The sequence below is a fragment of the Heterocephalus glaber genome, unplaced genomic scaffold (genome assembly GCF_053883595.1).
Source record: "Heterocephalus glaber isolate CG9 unplaced genomic scaffold, H.glaber_assembly_v1.0 deba00001429, whole genome shotgun sequence".
Taxonomy (NCBI): domain Eukaryota; kingdom Metazoa; phylum Chordata; class Mammalia; order Rodentia; family Bathyergidae; genus Heterocephalus; species Heterocephalus glaber.
In genome coordinates this window covers 18,273,819-18,291,924 of record NW_028258294.1, presented here as the reverse complement: position 1 = coordinate 18,291,924, position 18,106 = coordinate 18,273,819, and the positions used below count along the sequence as shown (strand labels likewise).

The following is an 18,106-nucleotide window of genomic DNA, read 5'->3' as shown; positions in this document are numbered from 1 at the left end:
TTTATTAGTCCTGAATTTTAGTCATTTTGTTTAAGTATGTAGTAGTTTACCACTGCAGTTTGATTTTTGCATTTCCCTGATAATACCTTTTCACATACTTGTTGGCCATTTGGCTATACTCTTGTGAAATGCCAATTCACATGTTGTGCCCATTTCTCTAATGGGCTTTCTTTTTTGTTGAACTATAGTTTCACATCTATTAAAGCAAACATAAATCCTTTGTCAGTTTTATGTGTGCAAATATACTTCAAATCCATAGCTTAATCACTTTTAATATATAGGAAAACTAAATTTTTGTTCTATGCAAAAAATCAAGTCCATATTTGAAATAGTATATGGTATACACAAACTACATTTTCATTAAATATATTTATAGCAAATAGTCTTTCATTATATCCTCTGAAAACATTTCAAAAGAAAGTCTCTTATCTTAATAGTTTCATGTATTGTATAAGTGGGTGCACACTGACAAGTTCCAAAGAAATAATGCTTATTTAAAATGGAACATTTGCAGGGCCAGGGATTTAGCTCAGTGGTGCCATGCCTGCCTGGCAAGCACAAGGTCCTGACTTTGATCCTGGTACCAAAAAAAAGAAAAAAGAAAAAATGGAACATTTGATAAATACAAATATTTGATAAATTTTATATCTATTCTGCTTTTGTTTGATCGGATTTTGTGTTTATAGTAAAGGAGAGAACAGTTTAACAGATATCATTGTATATAAATAGCTGAAAACCTCAACTCTTGAGAGGAAAATGAGCTGGAGACTTGAGATTAAGTCCTAGAAGATTTTTTTTTTTGGTACCGGAGACTGAACTCAGGACCTTGAGCTTGTGAGGCAGGCGGTGGAACCACTGAGCTAAATCCTCCGCCTTCTAGATTTTTAATGTGGATGGAAGAACTCAGCACCTAGTCTTTTCTTGTAGCAGGACCATCACCTATATCTTCCACCAACATGCACCCCTACATTCTAACCCTTTTCTTTCCCTTTCCTTTTCTCAGGAAAAGATGGCCTGTTGTCCAAAAGTGTTTAGATTTATCACTTCCCAACTACTTCCGAACTACTCAGAGGCATTTCCAAGTTCAATAAATAATATATTTTGCATAATCACTTTTTTAAAACATTTCAAAGCCAGTTAAAGTGCTACTTCTTTTATGCAAACTTTTACCATGCTGCTGCTGCATCAAGAAGCTGTGATATGTGTAGCTCAGTGATAGAGTACACATTTAGCATGCATGAGGCCCTGAATTCAATCTCCAGAACGATTTAAAAAGAAAAAGCTGAGAGGAGGAGATGTAATAAAAGTTCTCTTGGGACATACTGTCCTGTACTGCTTGTTTAACTTTTATTAGACTTTTGAACCGATGATCGAACTCAGGACCAGGCAGGTGCGTCACCACAGAGCTACATCCCCAAGTTACTTTGAGATTGAGAAGGGAAATCAGGAAGACATTTTCTCAGAACCTCCTATATTCTGTACTCAAGGGTAATTAAAAAAAAAAATCAACTAAGAAGGAACACTTCCTAACTCATTTTATGAGCCCAGAATTACCCTGACACCAAAGCTACATAAACATACCACAAGAAAACCACAATCCAATTTTTTTTAAAGAGAGTCTCACTTTGTAGTTCAGGAAGGCCTTAAACTCACAGTGATCCTCACATCTCAGCCTCCAAGTGGAAGAATTACAGGTATGTGCCATTATGCTCAGCTTTTTCATTTCTAATGTGGTAAATATGTAGGAGATATTCATGAAATGTTACACTTCCAGAAAAAATTTAGTTCTGTCTTCAAAGCTAACAGTTAGTTGTCCTTTGACTTATGGAATGGTAGTCAACAAGTTAAGGGTTTCTTAGGTAGCATGGAGAAAAGAATTCCATATTAAATTATGGGGAGTTAAAAAGTTGCTTCTTTACATTCCCTCAAAAATGGAAGGGAATGATTTTCTCTTGTTGACATAAGGTCTTGAACCTAGGTGTATACATTCAGACTACATACACATATCAGAAAATCAGGAGGAAAACAAACAGAAGAGATTGGAAGACAGAAATTTTCACTCACCCTTCCCAGTGTACTCTCTATTTAAAAAGATCTAAAAGACTTGTGAAAAGAGAAGAAATAAATGGCAAGTTTTAATATTAAATCTCCTTTTCTACCTGGCCCCAAAAGCCAATCCCACAGCTGGAGCTGGGAAAGGTCAAGTGTAACTCTGCCCATGAAGGAGGACCTTATCTGTATCCCACCTTCCTCACTCCATCACCACCTATGCAAAAAGGGCAATTATACTGTTTTGCAAATCCTAATGTGGACTTACCTAATTTTATTATTAAGAAATTTTGAAACTGATTCAGTTTTCATTCAATATGTCTATCTTATATAAAGCAACCACAATGGGGATTCATATAAATCATATTTTTAAAAACCAGTTTGTTTCATGAATTTAATTTTTTAATTAATAGCAACTGTGTACAATAAAAATATATGAAAAGTGCTTTTCTAAATCAGGGTAGAAAACACATTTTGATGATGCAATTCCTTTTAACATACTTTACTAAGACATTGCTCACAAATTAGGGGAAATCTTCTTTACCAGTAACAGGATAGTACTTATTTTACAACATAAGTTAAAAGGACCAAAAAATAATTTGGCACCATAACTCTGACGAATTCTAGAGCTACTGGTTTCTAGTACTGTACTTTCAAACTACACTTTTAGTACACAAAGCTTTAATACCAAATCTAATAATAACTCCTAAAATGATCCAAACAAGCACACTATGTTTAACTCCTATGATCACACATACATACTAATTTAGGCCATCAAACATAAACCTTCCCCTGCAACTAAACATTAAGATTAAATATATAATACTATCTTTTTTGAAACAAGGTTATTAATACCAAAGCAGACTAGAACATGAATGTTAACAGGTGAAGAACCAATAATTCTTTTTTTGTTTCAAATGGTTTCTAATGTTCAATAATAGTTCAAAGACTTTTCTATACAGGCCAATATTAACCTATTTTGTTTTATGAGAGAAATGTACGAACTGTACCTTTAATTATACCCCTGCAAATAGGGCACTTTCTTAGAGAAGGGGCACATTCCTGGCATACTACCAGATGACCGCAAGGAATGAATACAATAGAAACTTCTTTGTCCATACACACTTTACAGGTTCTTTCTTCTTGCAACCTCCTCAACTGTTCTTCCAATGACAGGCCTAATAACAAAAAGAACTTTAGTGAAATTCAGTTTCCACTTTACTTCTCCTAAGAAAAATAAGGGTTAATATGTCGTGTTGGTCTTAATTCTACTTTACCTGAAACATCTTCTGTTGGAATATACTTCATATTCTTTTCCACTGAGGAAAAAAAGCATATAAAAAACATCACTTTACCAAATACAAAGCTATGTTTTTCACCTATCTACTGAATAATATAGATTCAACCTGTATATTATCAAGAACTATTATATTTTAGACAATGAGACATCACTTTTTTGGAACAAGTGGAATTAGTACAGTTTACTAATTGGATTTATTCTGCTTATCAAGCAGAGAGATGAACATAATCCTAAGGATTTCTAAAATAATTTTCCCAATAAACTCACCAAATAAGTTCTCATATAATGCAGAATCAATTTCTTTCAGGCAGTTTTTGAAGATGTTGGCTGCAGCATTTCCTTTAACTAAAATGGTATCAATCAGTTCTCTTGCTTGTAAAGGTATTTGTGTTTTTTGTTTAATAATATCATGTTCCTGTTTATTAATTACATTGGTCTTTAAAAGATTATCCAGGACAGGAAGGACACTTGTCAACTGTTGAAAGAGAGCCATTCTATTCTTCCGAATTAACGACAAGTCATCTTCATTTTGAAAGAAAGAAGAAAGTCCATTAGATTTTAAACTCCTCCAACACACTCATATAGTCACTAACAACCAACCTACAAACAATTTAGGCACTAGAGCTTGAAAACTAAGAAAATGATTTGTTTGTACTTTAATGTCTGTAATTTGGAAAACTGTCAGAAGATTAAAGCAAGACATATAAAGTACATACAAGGTCTATTTCAATAATTTTTAAGAAAGAGCCCTGCTTTTCTTTTACTCTGTTGAAAATACGCAGAAAATTTTAAGAGGATAATAAAAATTTCCCACCTATATTCCTCTCAGCATGGAATTAATACTAATTTCTATTTGCATTGTCACTTTTCTTTTTTATAAATACTCGCATTTAATTTTCATTTGATATAAATATATTGGTAATTAAACAAGGCAAGTATTACTGTCTCTCATTTTCAAATTGAGAAGAAAAGAGTCAGAATAGAATTAGTGACTTATACAAGGACACAGAATAAGTTGCCAAGCCAGGTGTTCTTTTCAGCATCCCACAGAACTTCAGTGATGCAGATCTTGAGCTGTGAAGTCAAGACAGACCCAGGCTCCTGTGCAAGATGAGCCACTTACTAGCCACGTGCCCCAACATCCCTCCATATGCCTCAGATTCCTACTGTAAAATACAGACAATAACAGTAGTTCTTCAGTTAGAGGATCAAATATTTGTAGTTATAAAGCATTTAGCACAACATCTGGCACATAGCTATCATCGTTTTATGCCAATTTAAAAAAAAATCATTACATCAAATCAAGCTTGATCTTATTAAAAGCAAAAGTTTTTCCTTTAACCTCAAATCACTTAAAATTCTATAGTTAATTTACTACATTTATGGAATATGGACATGAATTCTTCAGGTATTAACAAAGTTCCTTTTTTTGGTGCCCCAACCACTATAAAATTGCCTATTTTCACACTTTCCAAAAAACGTTTAATTTACACCACTACAATATACAAGTTTAATGAGAAATAAATTATAAAAAGAAGTTCAGTTTCCTTCCCCTTTATTTTTCTAGACGTAAACTGCTTTATTCATCTTGAAACTATGAAATTTCCTTCTCTGACCACAACCTACCCTTCTACCCTAATAATTTGCATCACTGCTAACAAATTTGTTCTTCACCTTTCCAAGATCCCCATGCCATTCCTGATTCTATTAGCACAAGCACTGTCTTGGTTTGTTTATCTCCCATTCTAACCTAGGTATCAGTCAGGTGTTTCAACAGTATTCTCTTCTCAGCATGGTTAACTCTTTTTTCTATTCCTTACTTGGGTTTTTCCCCCATTAATCCACCCAAAACACATAAATCAAGACTATTTTCTGATCTCTACAAAGTAGGAGAAAGTCACAAATCTAAGATAACTAGATTTACTATAGTGATTTCAAATAACCTTACCTGGGCTTCATTACTGCTTAACAATCCTTAATCTTTTCATTTTTTGAGGCCCTTTCACTAAGTCTTTCACCAAGTCATCTCTAGTCCCTGTTCCCAAATAATATATTTGATAGAAGGACTGAGTGAGTGGTAGAACTCGTGCTTAGGCACATAGCATAATTCCAGCATCAAAGCAAAACAAAAACATCTACTGAACAGAAAAAAATGTTTTTCATGTATGAGGCACTGTGTTAAAGTTACTTGCAACATCTTATTTAATTCCTACAGCAACCCTACAGGATTGGCACTATTATTATCCCTATTTCACAGACTTAAAAGCTGAGGTCTAGTTGGATAAACTGCCAATCTAGAAGTTGATGGAAGTCAGAATTTAAATATAAACATCTCTGTCTCAATCTAGAAATTAAGTTCTTAAACCTTTGTGCTCCATGGCCACACATTATTGTAGTCTTAAAAACATTTTTTTTTGTCTTTACTTATAAGCTTAAAAACAAAACTAACTTCCAACCTAATATCCCAATTCATACTATATACACAACCTATACCTCTTTGCTGGCTCTTAAGTCTTCCCAGCTAGTCTATATGCTCCTGGAGAGAAATTACAATAATTAACAATATAATATTGTATAATATAATATAATATAATAATATTTATCACTGGTGCTTGTGTTCCAGTGTTCCATAAGTATTTGTTGAAGGAATAAGTGATTACTCAAAAGACTTGTTTTGGAGAATGAGACAATATAATCTAGATGAATACCAAAATCAGTTCCCTATTATCCTTGGGGTTGGGTGGGGGGTTCTCATCGAGATCTAGGAATTCATCATAAGTTTTTGTTTTGCTTTTGTTTTTTGTTTTTCTTTTTGTATGGAGAATTGGATCTATGGCCTCCACAACTGAACTACAACACAAACCCTTTTTATTTATTTATTGTTTTTGGAGACAGGATTACCTGGGCTGGCCTCAAATTTATAATTCCCCTGCCTCAGCCTTGCAGACTGGTAGGATTACAGGTGTGCACCAACCACCATGCCCATCTTATAAGTTCTATTTTTGTATAAGAATCACTTAGGAAGTATTACTGAATGAAATACCATATTAAAAATATGACTTAAAGGGCGTCATCTATCCAGCCTGTGCAGTGCCCCAGCCCCCTCTTGTCAGATGTGAGTGCAGCTGCAGGAGCGCAGGCAAGACCCTGTGGACCTGAGACACGAGCATCCCACCTAGGCAGTGAATAATAGCTCTGCAAGTCTGCAATACAAAATGGCCTCCAATAAAACTACATTGCAAAAAATGGGAAAGAAACAAAATGGAAAAAGTAAAAAAGTTGAGGAAGCAGAGCCTAAAGAATTTGTGGTAGAAAAAGTACTGGACCGTCATGTAGTGAATGGGAAGGTGGAGTATTTTCTGAAGTGGAAGGGATTTACAGATGCTGACAGTACATGGAAACCTGAAGAAAATTTAGATTGTCCACAATTAATTGAAGCATTTCTTAATTCTCAAAAAGCTGGTAAAGAAAAACACAGTACAAAAAGAAAATCTTTTTCTGACAGTGAATCTGATGATAGCAAATCAAAGAAGAAAAGAGATGCTGCTGACAAACCTAGAGGATTTGGTAAAAGTCTTGATCCTGAATGAATAATTGGTGCCACAGACAGTTAGTGGAGAATTGATGTTTCTCATGAAATGGAAAGATTAAAATGTGGCTGATTTGGTGATGGCAAAAGAGGCAAATATGAAATGTCCTCAAATTGTAACTGCTTTTTATGAAGAGAAACTAACTTACATTCTTGTCCAGAAGATGAAACTCAACAACTTACATCATTTATATATATAAAATATGGGTCTTGGTGTTTAATTCACTAGTGTGAAAAAACCAGCATTCTAATGAAAATCAAGTTTAATATGTTGGTTGTGAAAGTATTTGGGGAAGTTGCTGGGTTTTGTTTGTTTCACATCAATAGCACTAGTTACTCTGAACAAATAAAAAGCTTTCTGTAGTTGCTTCCTTTATCAGAAAACAGCATTTGATAGATTTCCTCTGCTTTTCTAAATATTGGGAAAATTATCCATAATCAAACTCAAACAGAACTCATTTTTAGCTCACATGCTTAAGGACCATTCTGAGTTTTTTGTTTGTGTGTATATAAATAAAATACTTATGTAAATGTTTTTGTTTTTTTAAACATTCACCAAAACAAAAACTATGGGTGATAAACCCATGTTTGAGACGCTATCATTTTGAGCAACCTAAGAAATAAATCACAATTAAATTGAAAGTTTTCCTGAAGCCATAACCTTTCAAGTTAAATAGATGATTCTGTGGTTAATTGGACAGCTTAAAGTGGGTATTTTCAAAACAGCCATATCAGAATACATATCCGTGTGTTTAGTTACAAAAATTTTGCAAGCAGTTTGCTTGCAAAATTCCTAAAAAAAAACTGTGTATCACTACCAACAACTTCCCCACCCAAATATGGTAACTAGTCAAAACCTGGTTTGTTTGAATTAGCTAAGGAAGACTTGTTAAGGGAACATTAAGGATTTCTCATGACCCATTCCCTTACAACAAGTTGAAATCTGTATTTAAAGTCAGAAAAAAAAAAAAAAAGTCAGAATTCATGGATGTCTAAGACTTGGCTCATGGAAACCTACTGAGTGACTAGAGGTGGTCACAATTTAGGACCTGCTGAATAAATGAGTGAACAAATTTATAATCTAAATTATTGACCTGCATGTTTTTCTTGACCCCAAATTGTTCCTTACATGTAGGCTCAATCTTCAGTTTTTGGGTTACCGTTTCAGCAAAAGCCAGAAAAAGAGCTTTGTAGTAGTCAGAATATTATCCTACTGTATATTGTTTACTTTATTGTAAATAATGGTGAGCAGTGGTCAATAAATAGTTTTATATTTTAAAAAAATATATGACTTAGGACCGGGGATTTAGCTCAGTGGTTCCACCACCTGCCTTGCAAGCACAAGGTCCTGAGTTTGATCCCTAGTACCAAAAAAAAAAGTCATTTAAAATAATTTTCTTAAAAAGCAAAAATAAGATCTGTATCCAACTTTAAAATCTTGCTTTTAAGAACAATTTAGATGTTATATATAAAGAAGAAATGCAATACAGCTCAAGAAAAGAGATTATGCTAAACTTTTCTGATTAGCATAAATCAGATTTTTTTTTTTTTGTGGTACTGGGGATCAAATTTAGGACCTTGCACTTTTGAGGCAGGCAGAGCGCCACTGAGCTAAATCCCTGGCCCAATCAGAGAATGTTAACAGAAAATAATCACAAAAAATACTAGATTCGATGGTTCTCAAAGAGAGGCAGCTAGAAGGGGCAGACAAGATCATTTACAAATGACTGAGATGTGTTACCAGGTGTTAGTGGGCATGAGACAAGGATGCTGCCCTGCAACATAAGACAGTGTTATGAGCCCTGTTGGAAAAAATGTAGGTAACTAATATTCCAAATACCTGATGCAATTTCTTCAGCTTGTCTTTCCTTCTCCTCTTCTCTTCTTTCATCTTCAGCATTAAGAAGTGCTGACACAATATCATTAACTGTTTTGTAGTTCTCTCCGGTTGTTAGGATTTTACTCTGAACTGTCTGCTTCACCAGGCTTCTGTTAAAACCCATTTCCAAAGCAGCTTTAACCACAGGGGTATTCATCATGATGGCATCTTCTGAAGAACTTTCTCCAGGTCCAAAATGTACAACTATTTGAAAAGACATGTGCGAATATTCCTCAAATTTAAAACTATGGAGAAAAACATGGCACAAACTTTATGCTCATCATTTACTCTCATATCATGGGTAAGGACATTAACTACATGTATCAATACCTGGAACTCCAATAAAAATTTGAATTTGATAATGGTTGAGAGTATAATATGTAAGTTTTTTTAAACATTACTTTGCAGACTATATTCCAGGGCTAATGAAAAATTCTCTAGAAGGATTAGGAATCTGTATCCTTTTTAAATTCCCCCAAATAATTCTGATATATATATTCATTTTTGGATATCAATATGTTATACAAACTTATGAGTGAGAAATTACCCTTAGCCAGGAAAGTGGGGGAAACTGCAAAGACTTTACAGAAAAGGTAGCATTAAGAGACTGGACTTGATCCCCAGCAACATGGACGGACAGACACACACAGACACACACAGTCTGGATTTAAAGAATGAATAGGATCGTAGGGTTGGGGATTTAGCTCAGTGGTAGAGCGCTTGCCTAGCAAGCACAAGGTTCTGCATTCAGTCCTCAGCACCAAAATATTTTAAAAGGAGGAATGAATGAATAGAATCCAAACATGTGGACAGTTGAAACAGAAAATAAAGATGGGAAGTATAGTAAAGTAAAAGACTAGTTCACCCAAAATATGCGTAAAGATGTAGCCAAAAACGTGGTTAAAAAAATAAACAAGCTAGGTAGAATGGCACACGCCTACAGTCCCGGCACTCACCAGGCTAAAGCAGTGGGATTGAGAGTTTGAGGCCAACCTGGGTTAATAAGGAAACTGTCACCCAAAAAACCGCAAAAAACAAAAAAATACAAAACTAGTTGGGCATGGTGGCTCATACCTATAATCCCAGCACTCCAAAGGCTGAGGCAGGATGACTGCCACAAGTTCGAGGCCAGCCTGTACTACAGTGAGTAGCTTAAGGCCAGCATGAACTAAGTAGCAAGACCTTGTGTCAAAAACACCAAAATAAAAAAAATTAAAACACAAAACCAGTAAGCAAAAATAGTATGAATTCTAGTTAGAGAATGACACTCTAAAAAAATGTAAGGTGATTAAAAAAACTAGCAGGAGGCCCTTTTAGATAGGGTGGTCAGGGAAGCATTTTCATTTAATGGGTAGGGTCAATACTAGTTCATATGGCACAGCAGTGAAATTAGACATAATTGAGACACTACTGCCATCTGCTGGAAAACTGCTATAATAAAACATATAAATGTACAATGTTGAAAATGTGTTGTGAGCAACCTTGATCAAATATATGGCTCTCTGAAGAGACAAGCCAAAACAAAGCTCAATCCCTAGCACCTCAAAAAACAAGCAAGCAAAAACCTCACGATCTGAATGACAAGGAGTAAACTACAGGAACATCTGCAAGAAATCTAGGCGAAGACAACAGCAAGTATGAAAGCCTTAAAACACAGGAAAAGCTTGACATAGTCAAGAAACAGAAGGCAAGGTCCATGGATTTAGCTTAGTGGTTCTGCCGCCTGCCTTGCAAGCACATGGTCCTGAGTTCGATGTCCGGTGCCAAAAAAAAAAGAAACAGAAGGCAGAAAATCAAAAAGGAAAATGCCCATTTGATGGAGAGCCTTGCAAGCAGTTTATATTGTATTTTATTCTAAGTTGATAAAATATTCCAGAGGGTTTTAAGCAGGAAAAAAGGTGACTCTGGAGATGAACTTTTATGAGGTAAAATGAAACTGAGGACACTTAAGATATGGCAGAAAATGATAACTGCAAGGACTAGGCTGATACTGGTAGAGATGATAAGTAGATTTAGGATATATTACAAAGGTATGACAAAGATTTCTAATCAATTAACTATACAAACTGAAGAAAAGAGGAATTGGGTATGATATAAACTTTTTAAACTTAGCAAATACCACTAAGATGGGAAAGGAGCAAATGAGGGAAGAAGGATGGGGGGAAATTTTAGCATATTAACTGTGAGACATCTATTACAGACAATAAGTATCTGCAAGATCAAAGCAGGGAGTTGAACACTTCAGTCTGAGGCTAGGAAATAGAAAAATTTGCGCTGGGCATGAAGGGTACTCCATTATTTAGAAGTCTGAAAAAGCAGCAGTCAGCAAAGAAATTATTCAAGATCAACCAAAGAAGTAGGAGAAAACCAAGCGAATGTATCAGAAAAGTCAAGCAGAGAGGATGTGTTAAGAAGGGTGTATTAAGAGGGTGTGTTAATATAATTATTATATAATTCTTAAATAAGAATTATATCAAATGTTAACAAGTAACAGATTTGCTAACACAGCAGTTCTTGGTGTCCATGACAAGAGGGAAAGAACACTCCTAAGTAAATGGTAGAGAATAGAATCCACAGAGCAAGTGGAAGGGTTGGCTCAGATTAAGGGCAAGAACAGTCATGCTTTACAAAAGAAGAAAACACGGATATATAATGTAGACTGATAGTTTTACTGGTGGAAGACAAAAAAGTTTTTATTTTCTCTGTGAAGGTAGGCCATGAACTAAGAGTAAGGTGGGAAAGAGCGGCAACTTATGAAGAAAATGTGAAATAGTCATTTTCAAGAGAGGCAAAGTGATTTTAATAGGGAACTATGGTGGGATTGCAAGGCAGCCCACTTTACAGCAGTGGTTATAAATTTTAAGTAAGAACAGTTAGCACCTCCACTTAATCTTTCACAGTTCCATTACATAGAAGATAGTTATCACATACCCAGTTACTCCTTCCTTTCAAATATCAATCCTTTACCTGATCCCTGTGAGTCAGGTTATCTGGGACTCATATATCTTGGTTACCTTTCTCTGTTCCAGTTACAAATCTGCCAATATTCTTTCTAGATGTGATTAGCATATCAAAGGATTACTATTATGTACATAGCAGACATTTAACTACTCAAGGAGGTGGCTAAAATTAAATTCTACTCCAAAGACATCCTTGCACTGAAATATTATATATCTGATCTTACCACCTAACATCTAGCTCAATTCTTAAATCATGTGAACTGGGCCTTTTCTAACTCATGCCAGCTCACAGCCACCACTTCCTCTATAGAGGGTTTATTTGCACTTGTCATTTCATTGGTGTGAGCTATGTGATGCTGTTTTTTTGCTTGTGAATTGTCTCCCAGGTGAAATGTCAGCACTTGGAAGACAAGTAAAACTAGACACTTTAAAATGCCATGAATCTTAGAAGTTAAATCTTAGAATTTAAAATCTTAGAAGTTAAAATATTTTATTTATTTATTTATTTTTTTGGTACCTGGGCTCAAACTCAGGACCTTGCGCTTACGAAGGAGGCGGCAGAACCACTGAGCCAAATTCCCGGCCCGATACCTAATATTTTATTAGTTAACTGCCCAGTATTTTTTCCTGTGACTTCAGAAATACCACCTTTTCCATTTACTATTTTTTTTTTTTTTTGGTACCAGGGATCGAACTCTGGACCTTGTGCTTACAAGGCAGGCAGTGGTACCACTGAGCTAAATCCCTGGCCCTATATATATTTTTTTGTAACAGGGATCAAACTCAGGACCTTGCAAGGCAGGGGCAGTGTCACTGAGCTAAATCTCTAGCCCATACATTTACATATTTTTAGACTGAACATTCTTATAAAAATTCTCACTCTATACTTGAAATACTTTCATACATACTTGGTGGATCAATATTTTCTTCTCCAGGAGTATCTGAAGTTGACAATAGCTATGAAACAGAAGAAAAGTTAATGGGTAAAAGTCAGAAACCTTGAACAATATAATATGAATAGCATCAGACAAGGTTACTTTAAGTAAATATATACACTTCATATTGCTTTGTTTTATAATAATTAGCATACAGCTTTCCTTAAACTTCATCTATTTCTCCTGATTCAAGGAGAGTAGGAAGACATAATGGTTCCTTGATCCATTTGGAAAGTAAGATTTCAGTTGAGTTACTCTCAAAAGGTCTCAAGTATTGTTTGTTTGTTTGTATTCTCGAAAAGAAAGAAGAGAGACTAAAGCTCCTTCTTCAACTCCATCACAGCGGCAGGAGGAATAATTTTTTTTAAAAACTAGAAACAAAAAATACTTTTTGAAGAAACAAGTTGGTGACAAAAATAAATATCAGAGGTGTCATTAATATGAATACAAAATATATAACTAAAGTTAGTAAGAAAATAAGACCTGAGGGTGTAGCTCAATGGTAGAAATCTTGCCTAGCATGTATAAGGCCTTGAGTTCAATCCTCAGCACAAAGAAAGAAGATCCAAGTATCATTTCTAGTAGTATTTCTGAATTATATAGAATTCAAAATTGTTAATTTTTAAAATGTATTTACTTGTTCAAGAAGATGAGGATATCTAGCTTGAATCTCATCAACAAACTCCTGCCCTTTCATGCGTATCAAGAACTCACACCTAAAATATAAGAGGAAAAATATTTTAAGTTATTTCTTATGAAAAATGTAACTTGATCATTTTAGATTAAGTGGTTTACAAACCTTCTTGATTATAACCCAAACAAAAACATTTTATATCACAATCCAGTAGCTATATGTAACTAACAGAAAAAAGTTATCATAAAACACACATTCTTACTGTGTTTTTCTGGGGGTATCAGGGATCAAACGTGGGACCTTGCGCTTGCAAGGCAGACGCTGGAACCACTGAGCTAAATCCCTGGCCCCTTACTGTGTTTTTGATAATTCCAATATTATCATTCCATTAACACAGCAACCAAAAAAAGAAAAGGTCTGGACCTAGAAAAGGGCACAAGTTGACTCTTGAAAAATTCTGTTACAGACAATTTACTTTCAATTGCTTCTTGGGCCTTTTGGCTAAGATCAAGTGCAGACAATTTACTTTCCAGGTTTAATTATTTCAGAAACTGTAACTCAATGCCCCTAAAATTTTATCCTTCAAAATATAAGAACTGCTAATCTTTCTCCAATGTTCATGGTCCTATTTCATGTGAAGCACAATCCACCTCACTCTTTTCAGAAAATATAAAATCAAATATTTTCATCTATACATACTGTGACAATATTTCTCAAGTACATGTCTTGAAACTCAGAGTCTTCTCAGAGGTGTTTCCAGGAAGTTCATGTAACATCTACTGCCATTCTACCTATTTTTTTCAACAAATGGTGCTAGACAAATGAATATGTATATGCAAAAAAACCCTCCCCAAACAAAAGCATAAAACTTTGAACTATGCTCATACAATACATAACATTAAACTAAAACATAAGACATAAAACAAGAAAACTTCAAGAAGAAAATATAAGAGAAAAATCCTTGTGCCCTTACATTAGGTGAAAAATTCTAAGATACTAGGACTGGGTATGGTATAGCTCAGTGGTAGAGCATGTTCTTATTAGCATACATGAGGCCCTGGATTCAATCCCCAGCATGAAAGGCAGGATGGCAAGAAGGGGAAAAAGGGAAGAATGGAAGCAGAGAGGGAGGGAGGGAGGAATTTACCATCAACTGATAAAATGTTATCATTAAAATTAAAAATATATCATCTTCAGGGCCAGGGATTTAGCTCAGTGGTTCTGCCACCTGCCTCACAAGCACAAGGTTCTGAGTTCAATCCCTGGTACCAAAAAAAAAAAAAGAAAAAGAAAAAAAACCCCATATCTTCAAAAGACACTATTGGAAAAAAAAAAGAGACACTACTGAAGAAATGACAAGCCAAAGATTGAAAGTTTACAAGAATGACATAAGCAAGATGGCAGAATAACAGTTGCTAGCCTTCTTCCTGCCACAAAAAACAAGACAGCTATCTATGAATAAAGATAATCCTGGGAAGTCTCAATAGTCTAATTAACCTATAGCAATATAGTGAAGGAAAAAAATAGAACAACGGAATACACAAAAAGGATCACTGGGGAGAGGACCTTAGCAGAGACACCTGGAAACAGGAATAAAGACGGGCAGGAGCTATCTGTATCAACTATGGGTTGGATGCATCATCGTCACCAGCTGACTACTCTGGGGAAGACCCCTACAGCCTTTGCCACTGATGACACCAACAGCCTGAGACAACCACAGATTTCCTGCAGGTTTCACAGTGAAGGATCTTATAGTGCTCATTAGTGTTGAACCCAGCAACACCCAGAATACACTGATGGCTTCTATCACTGTGATAAGGAGTAAGTACTGCTACTGCAGACTCCCTGGAGAGGAAGGCTGTTATATGTCTCCGCCCCAAAAGGAGCAGCTGCTGCACCATCCAGGGGAAGGCAGCCCAGTTACTCCCCCATGCATGCTTTGGACCCCAGACATGCACATACTCCATGTGCACCGGCATGTCAGATCCCTGCTCCACAGCCACTCATGTGCTCTTGAGGCCCCCAGCTTTGCACACATCTGTGCTCGAGACCTGGCTCTGAGACTGCTCATTAGGTACCTATGCCTCAGGCAGAAGTTACCACTGCTGCAGGACAGCCATTACCTTGGACCTCAGAGAAACTATCTCTCCGTATGCATGGACCCACATACTGGACCCTGGCTCTGTGACTCCTCTAGAGGAATGCATACATCAGACACCACCACAAACACAATCATAACTGTCCACAAGTCAGAAATGGTGCCAGAATGGACCCCATAAGCCATGATATTACCCATGAGAGAAAAAGAGATCAACTGTCCAACAGCCTTGCTGCTGCTTTGGACTCTAAGGTCCCTATAAGCCTTGCTGACAATTGACTTCAGCTAATAGAGCTCCACAGATTGCCACTGGATCTCCCATGGTGCCAGAAGCATCAACACCCTACAAGCTAGAATCTTTACACCTATGCACAGGTAAAGGTCTTTCCCCAACAGAACCAGACCCTAATGTCTGGAAGAGTAACTGCTCCATTAAATGCACAGATATTAATGGAAGGCCACAAGAAAAAGAAAACAAAACAGAACAAGAAAACATGACACTACCAAAGGAACACAATTTTGCAGGAACCAACCCAAAAGAAAGGGCGATCTATGCTGCTAGGCAAGGAATTCATAATTGTTTTAAGAAATCCAAGAAAGCTGAGTGAGTTTCCAAAGAACACAGACAACACAATGAAATCAGGAAAATAACACATTAAGAAAACGAGAAGTTCAACAGAGGTTAGAAATCCTTAAATAATAGGGATTTCAATACCACAACTTCAACAAAGGACAGATACACAAAATACAAAAAATGATACAGAAATACAAAAAATCTTAAGAGACTGCTATAAACTTATATATAGCAAATTGGATAATCTAGAAAAAGTGGATACATTCCTAGAAATGTACCTTTCATAACTAAAATCATGGAATAGAACATCGGAACAGACCTATAAATAGTAAACAGATTAAATCAGTAATCAAAAATCTTGTAAAAAAGAAAAGCCCAAGACCACATAGCTTAACAGCAGAATCACAGCCAACATTTAAAGAATTAATGCCAAGCCTTCTCAAACTCTTAAAAGAAAAAATGAAGAGAAGTAATACTTTATATACCACTTTTAATGCCACTTTATAAAGCTGGCATTACCCTAATACCAAAGCCACATAAAGATACTCTAAGAAAACGATAGGGTACTATCCCCAAATGAACAAAGATATAAGGATCCTTAATAAGCTAAGTATGGTGGCACATGCCTGTAATTCTAGCATTCTGGGAGGCTCAGGCAGGAAGATCCCAAGTTCCAGGCCAGGCTAGGGAACTTAATGAGACTCTGTCTCAAAATTATAAAGGGCTGAGGACATAGCTACTCCAGTGCAAAGGCCTTTGATTTAATCCTCATTACTTCCAAAAAAATCCTTAATAAAATACTAACAAACCAAATTCATTAGCATATTAAAAGTATTATATATGAATTGATCAAAATATATGATGCATAGTTAAAATTTTTAAAATACTATTATAGTAAAGACACATTGCCATTAGTCCCCCTCAAAATATCGCCCCCCCCATCAAACACATTTTTTGCTGCTTTTGGAAGCAGTTCTGGAAATCTTTTTTGTAAGTGTTTTTATGAGATATTTAAAAAAAAGGTGAATAATGCTGCTGAGTGCCATCCAACAGAAAGACAGACTTGTAAAAAACATTATCCACTGGATCTAGCACCACACAACTCCTGGCTCTTCCCCAAAGTCAAAATGACCATTAAAGGTAAGCATTTTGAACTGATTCAAGGCATAGAGGCAGTCACAATAGCACAACTAAAAACCCTCATGAAAGAAGACTTTGCTTCAGAAAATGCCAAGAATGATGGAATAAGTATGTTTGCAGTGAAGGGGAGTATTTTGAAGTGGATTAATGGCTCTGTGTCATTTGCTGTAAATTTTTTTAAAAAATTAAACACCATATTTTTCAATCACATCTCATATGCAAATGATCAAGTAGCATTTATCCCTGTGATGCAAGGATGATTTAATATACACAAATCAATAAATGTGACACACCACATATACAGAGAAAATAAAAATCATATGATCATCTCATGAGATGCAGAAAAAACATGACAAAATTCAACAGCCGTTCATGAAATTCTCAACAGATCAAGTATAGAAAGAATGTACCTCAACAAAAAGGCCATATATTGGGGCTGGGATTTAGCTCAGTGGCACAGCACCTGCCTTGCAAGAGCAAGGTCCTGAGTTCAATCCCTGGTACCAAAAAAAAAAAAAAAAAAGAAAGCAATAAGCAACGATGAAAGGCTGAAAACGTTTTCTTTAAGATGATGAACAAGACAAGAATGCTTACACTTACCACTTCTATTCAACACAGAACTGAAAGTTCTAGCCAGATTAATTAGGCAAGAACCAAAACAAAACAAAACAAAAGCATCTAAATCAAATAGAAAATAAAATCATCTGTAGAAAAAATGATCTTATATATATATACCAAAGCCTTAAGACTCCACCAAAAAAGAAATCTGTTTGAATAACTGAATTCAGTAAAGTTACAAAACACATAATCAACATACAAGTCAACAGCAAAATATCTCAAAGCAACGCTATTTATAACAGCATCAAAAACAATGAAATATTTATGAATAAATCTAACCAATAAGGTGAAATACCTGGAAACTGAAAAATATGAGACACTGATGAAAAA

At 35.5% G+C, this 18,106-nt stretch overlaps 1 protein-coding gene and 1 pseudogene across 2 annotated transcripts in view; one reads left to right on the top strand and one right to left on the bottom strand.

The window, feature by feature from the left end:
* Nucleotides 1-2,429: 2,429 nt before the first annotated feature.
* Birc2 (baculoviral IAP repeat containing 2) overlaps nt 2,430-18,106 on the bottom strand; it is a 31,426-nt gene continuing 15,749 nt past the window's right edge. The window contains exons 4-9 of one of the 2 annotated variants that reach the window (XM_004870796.4): nt 13,350-13,428; nt 12,686-12,734; nt 8,779-9,021; nt 3,617-3,871; nt 3,327-3,368; nt 2,430-3,227 (exon numbers count right to left, since the gene is read on the bottom strand). In XM_004870796.4, coding sequence (XP_004870853.1) covers nt 3,034-3,227; nt 3,327-3,368; nt 3,617-3,871; nt 8,779-9,021; nt 12,686-12,734; nt 13,350-13,428 — 862 coding nt within the window. In that variant the 3' untranslated portion in view covers nt 2,430-3,033. The remainder of the gene's footprint in view (nt 3,228-3,326; nt 3,369-3,616; nt 3,872-8,778; nt 9,022-12,685; nt 12,735-13,349; nt 13,429-18,106) is intronic. The other variant, XM_087212334.1, reaches the window with a different exon arrangement.
* LOC110346941 (chromobox protein homolog 3 pseudogene) lies at nt 6,430-7,271 on the top strand (annotated as a pseudogene).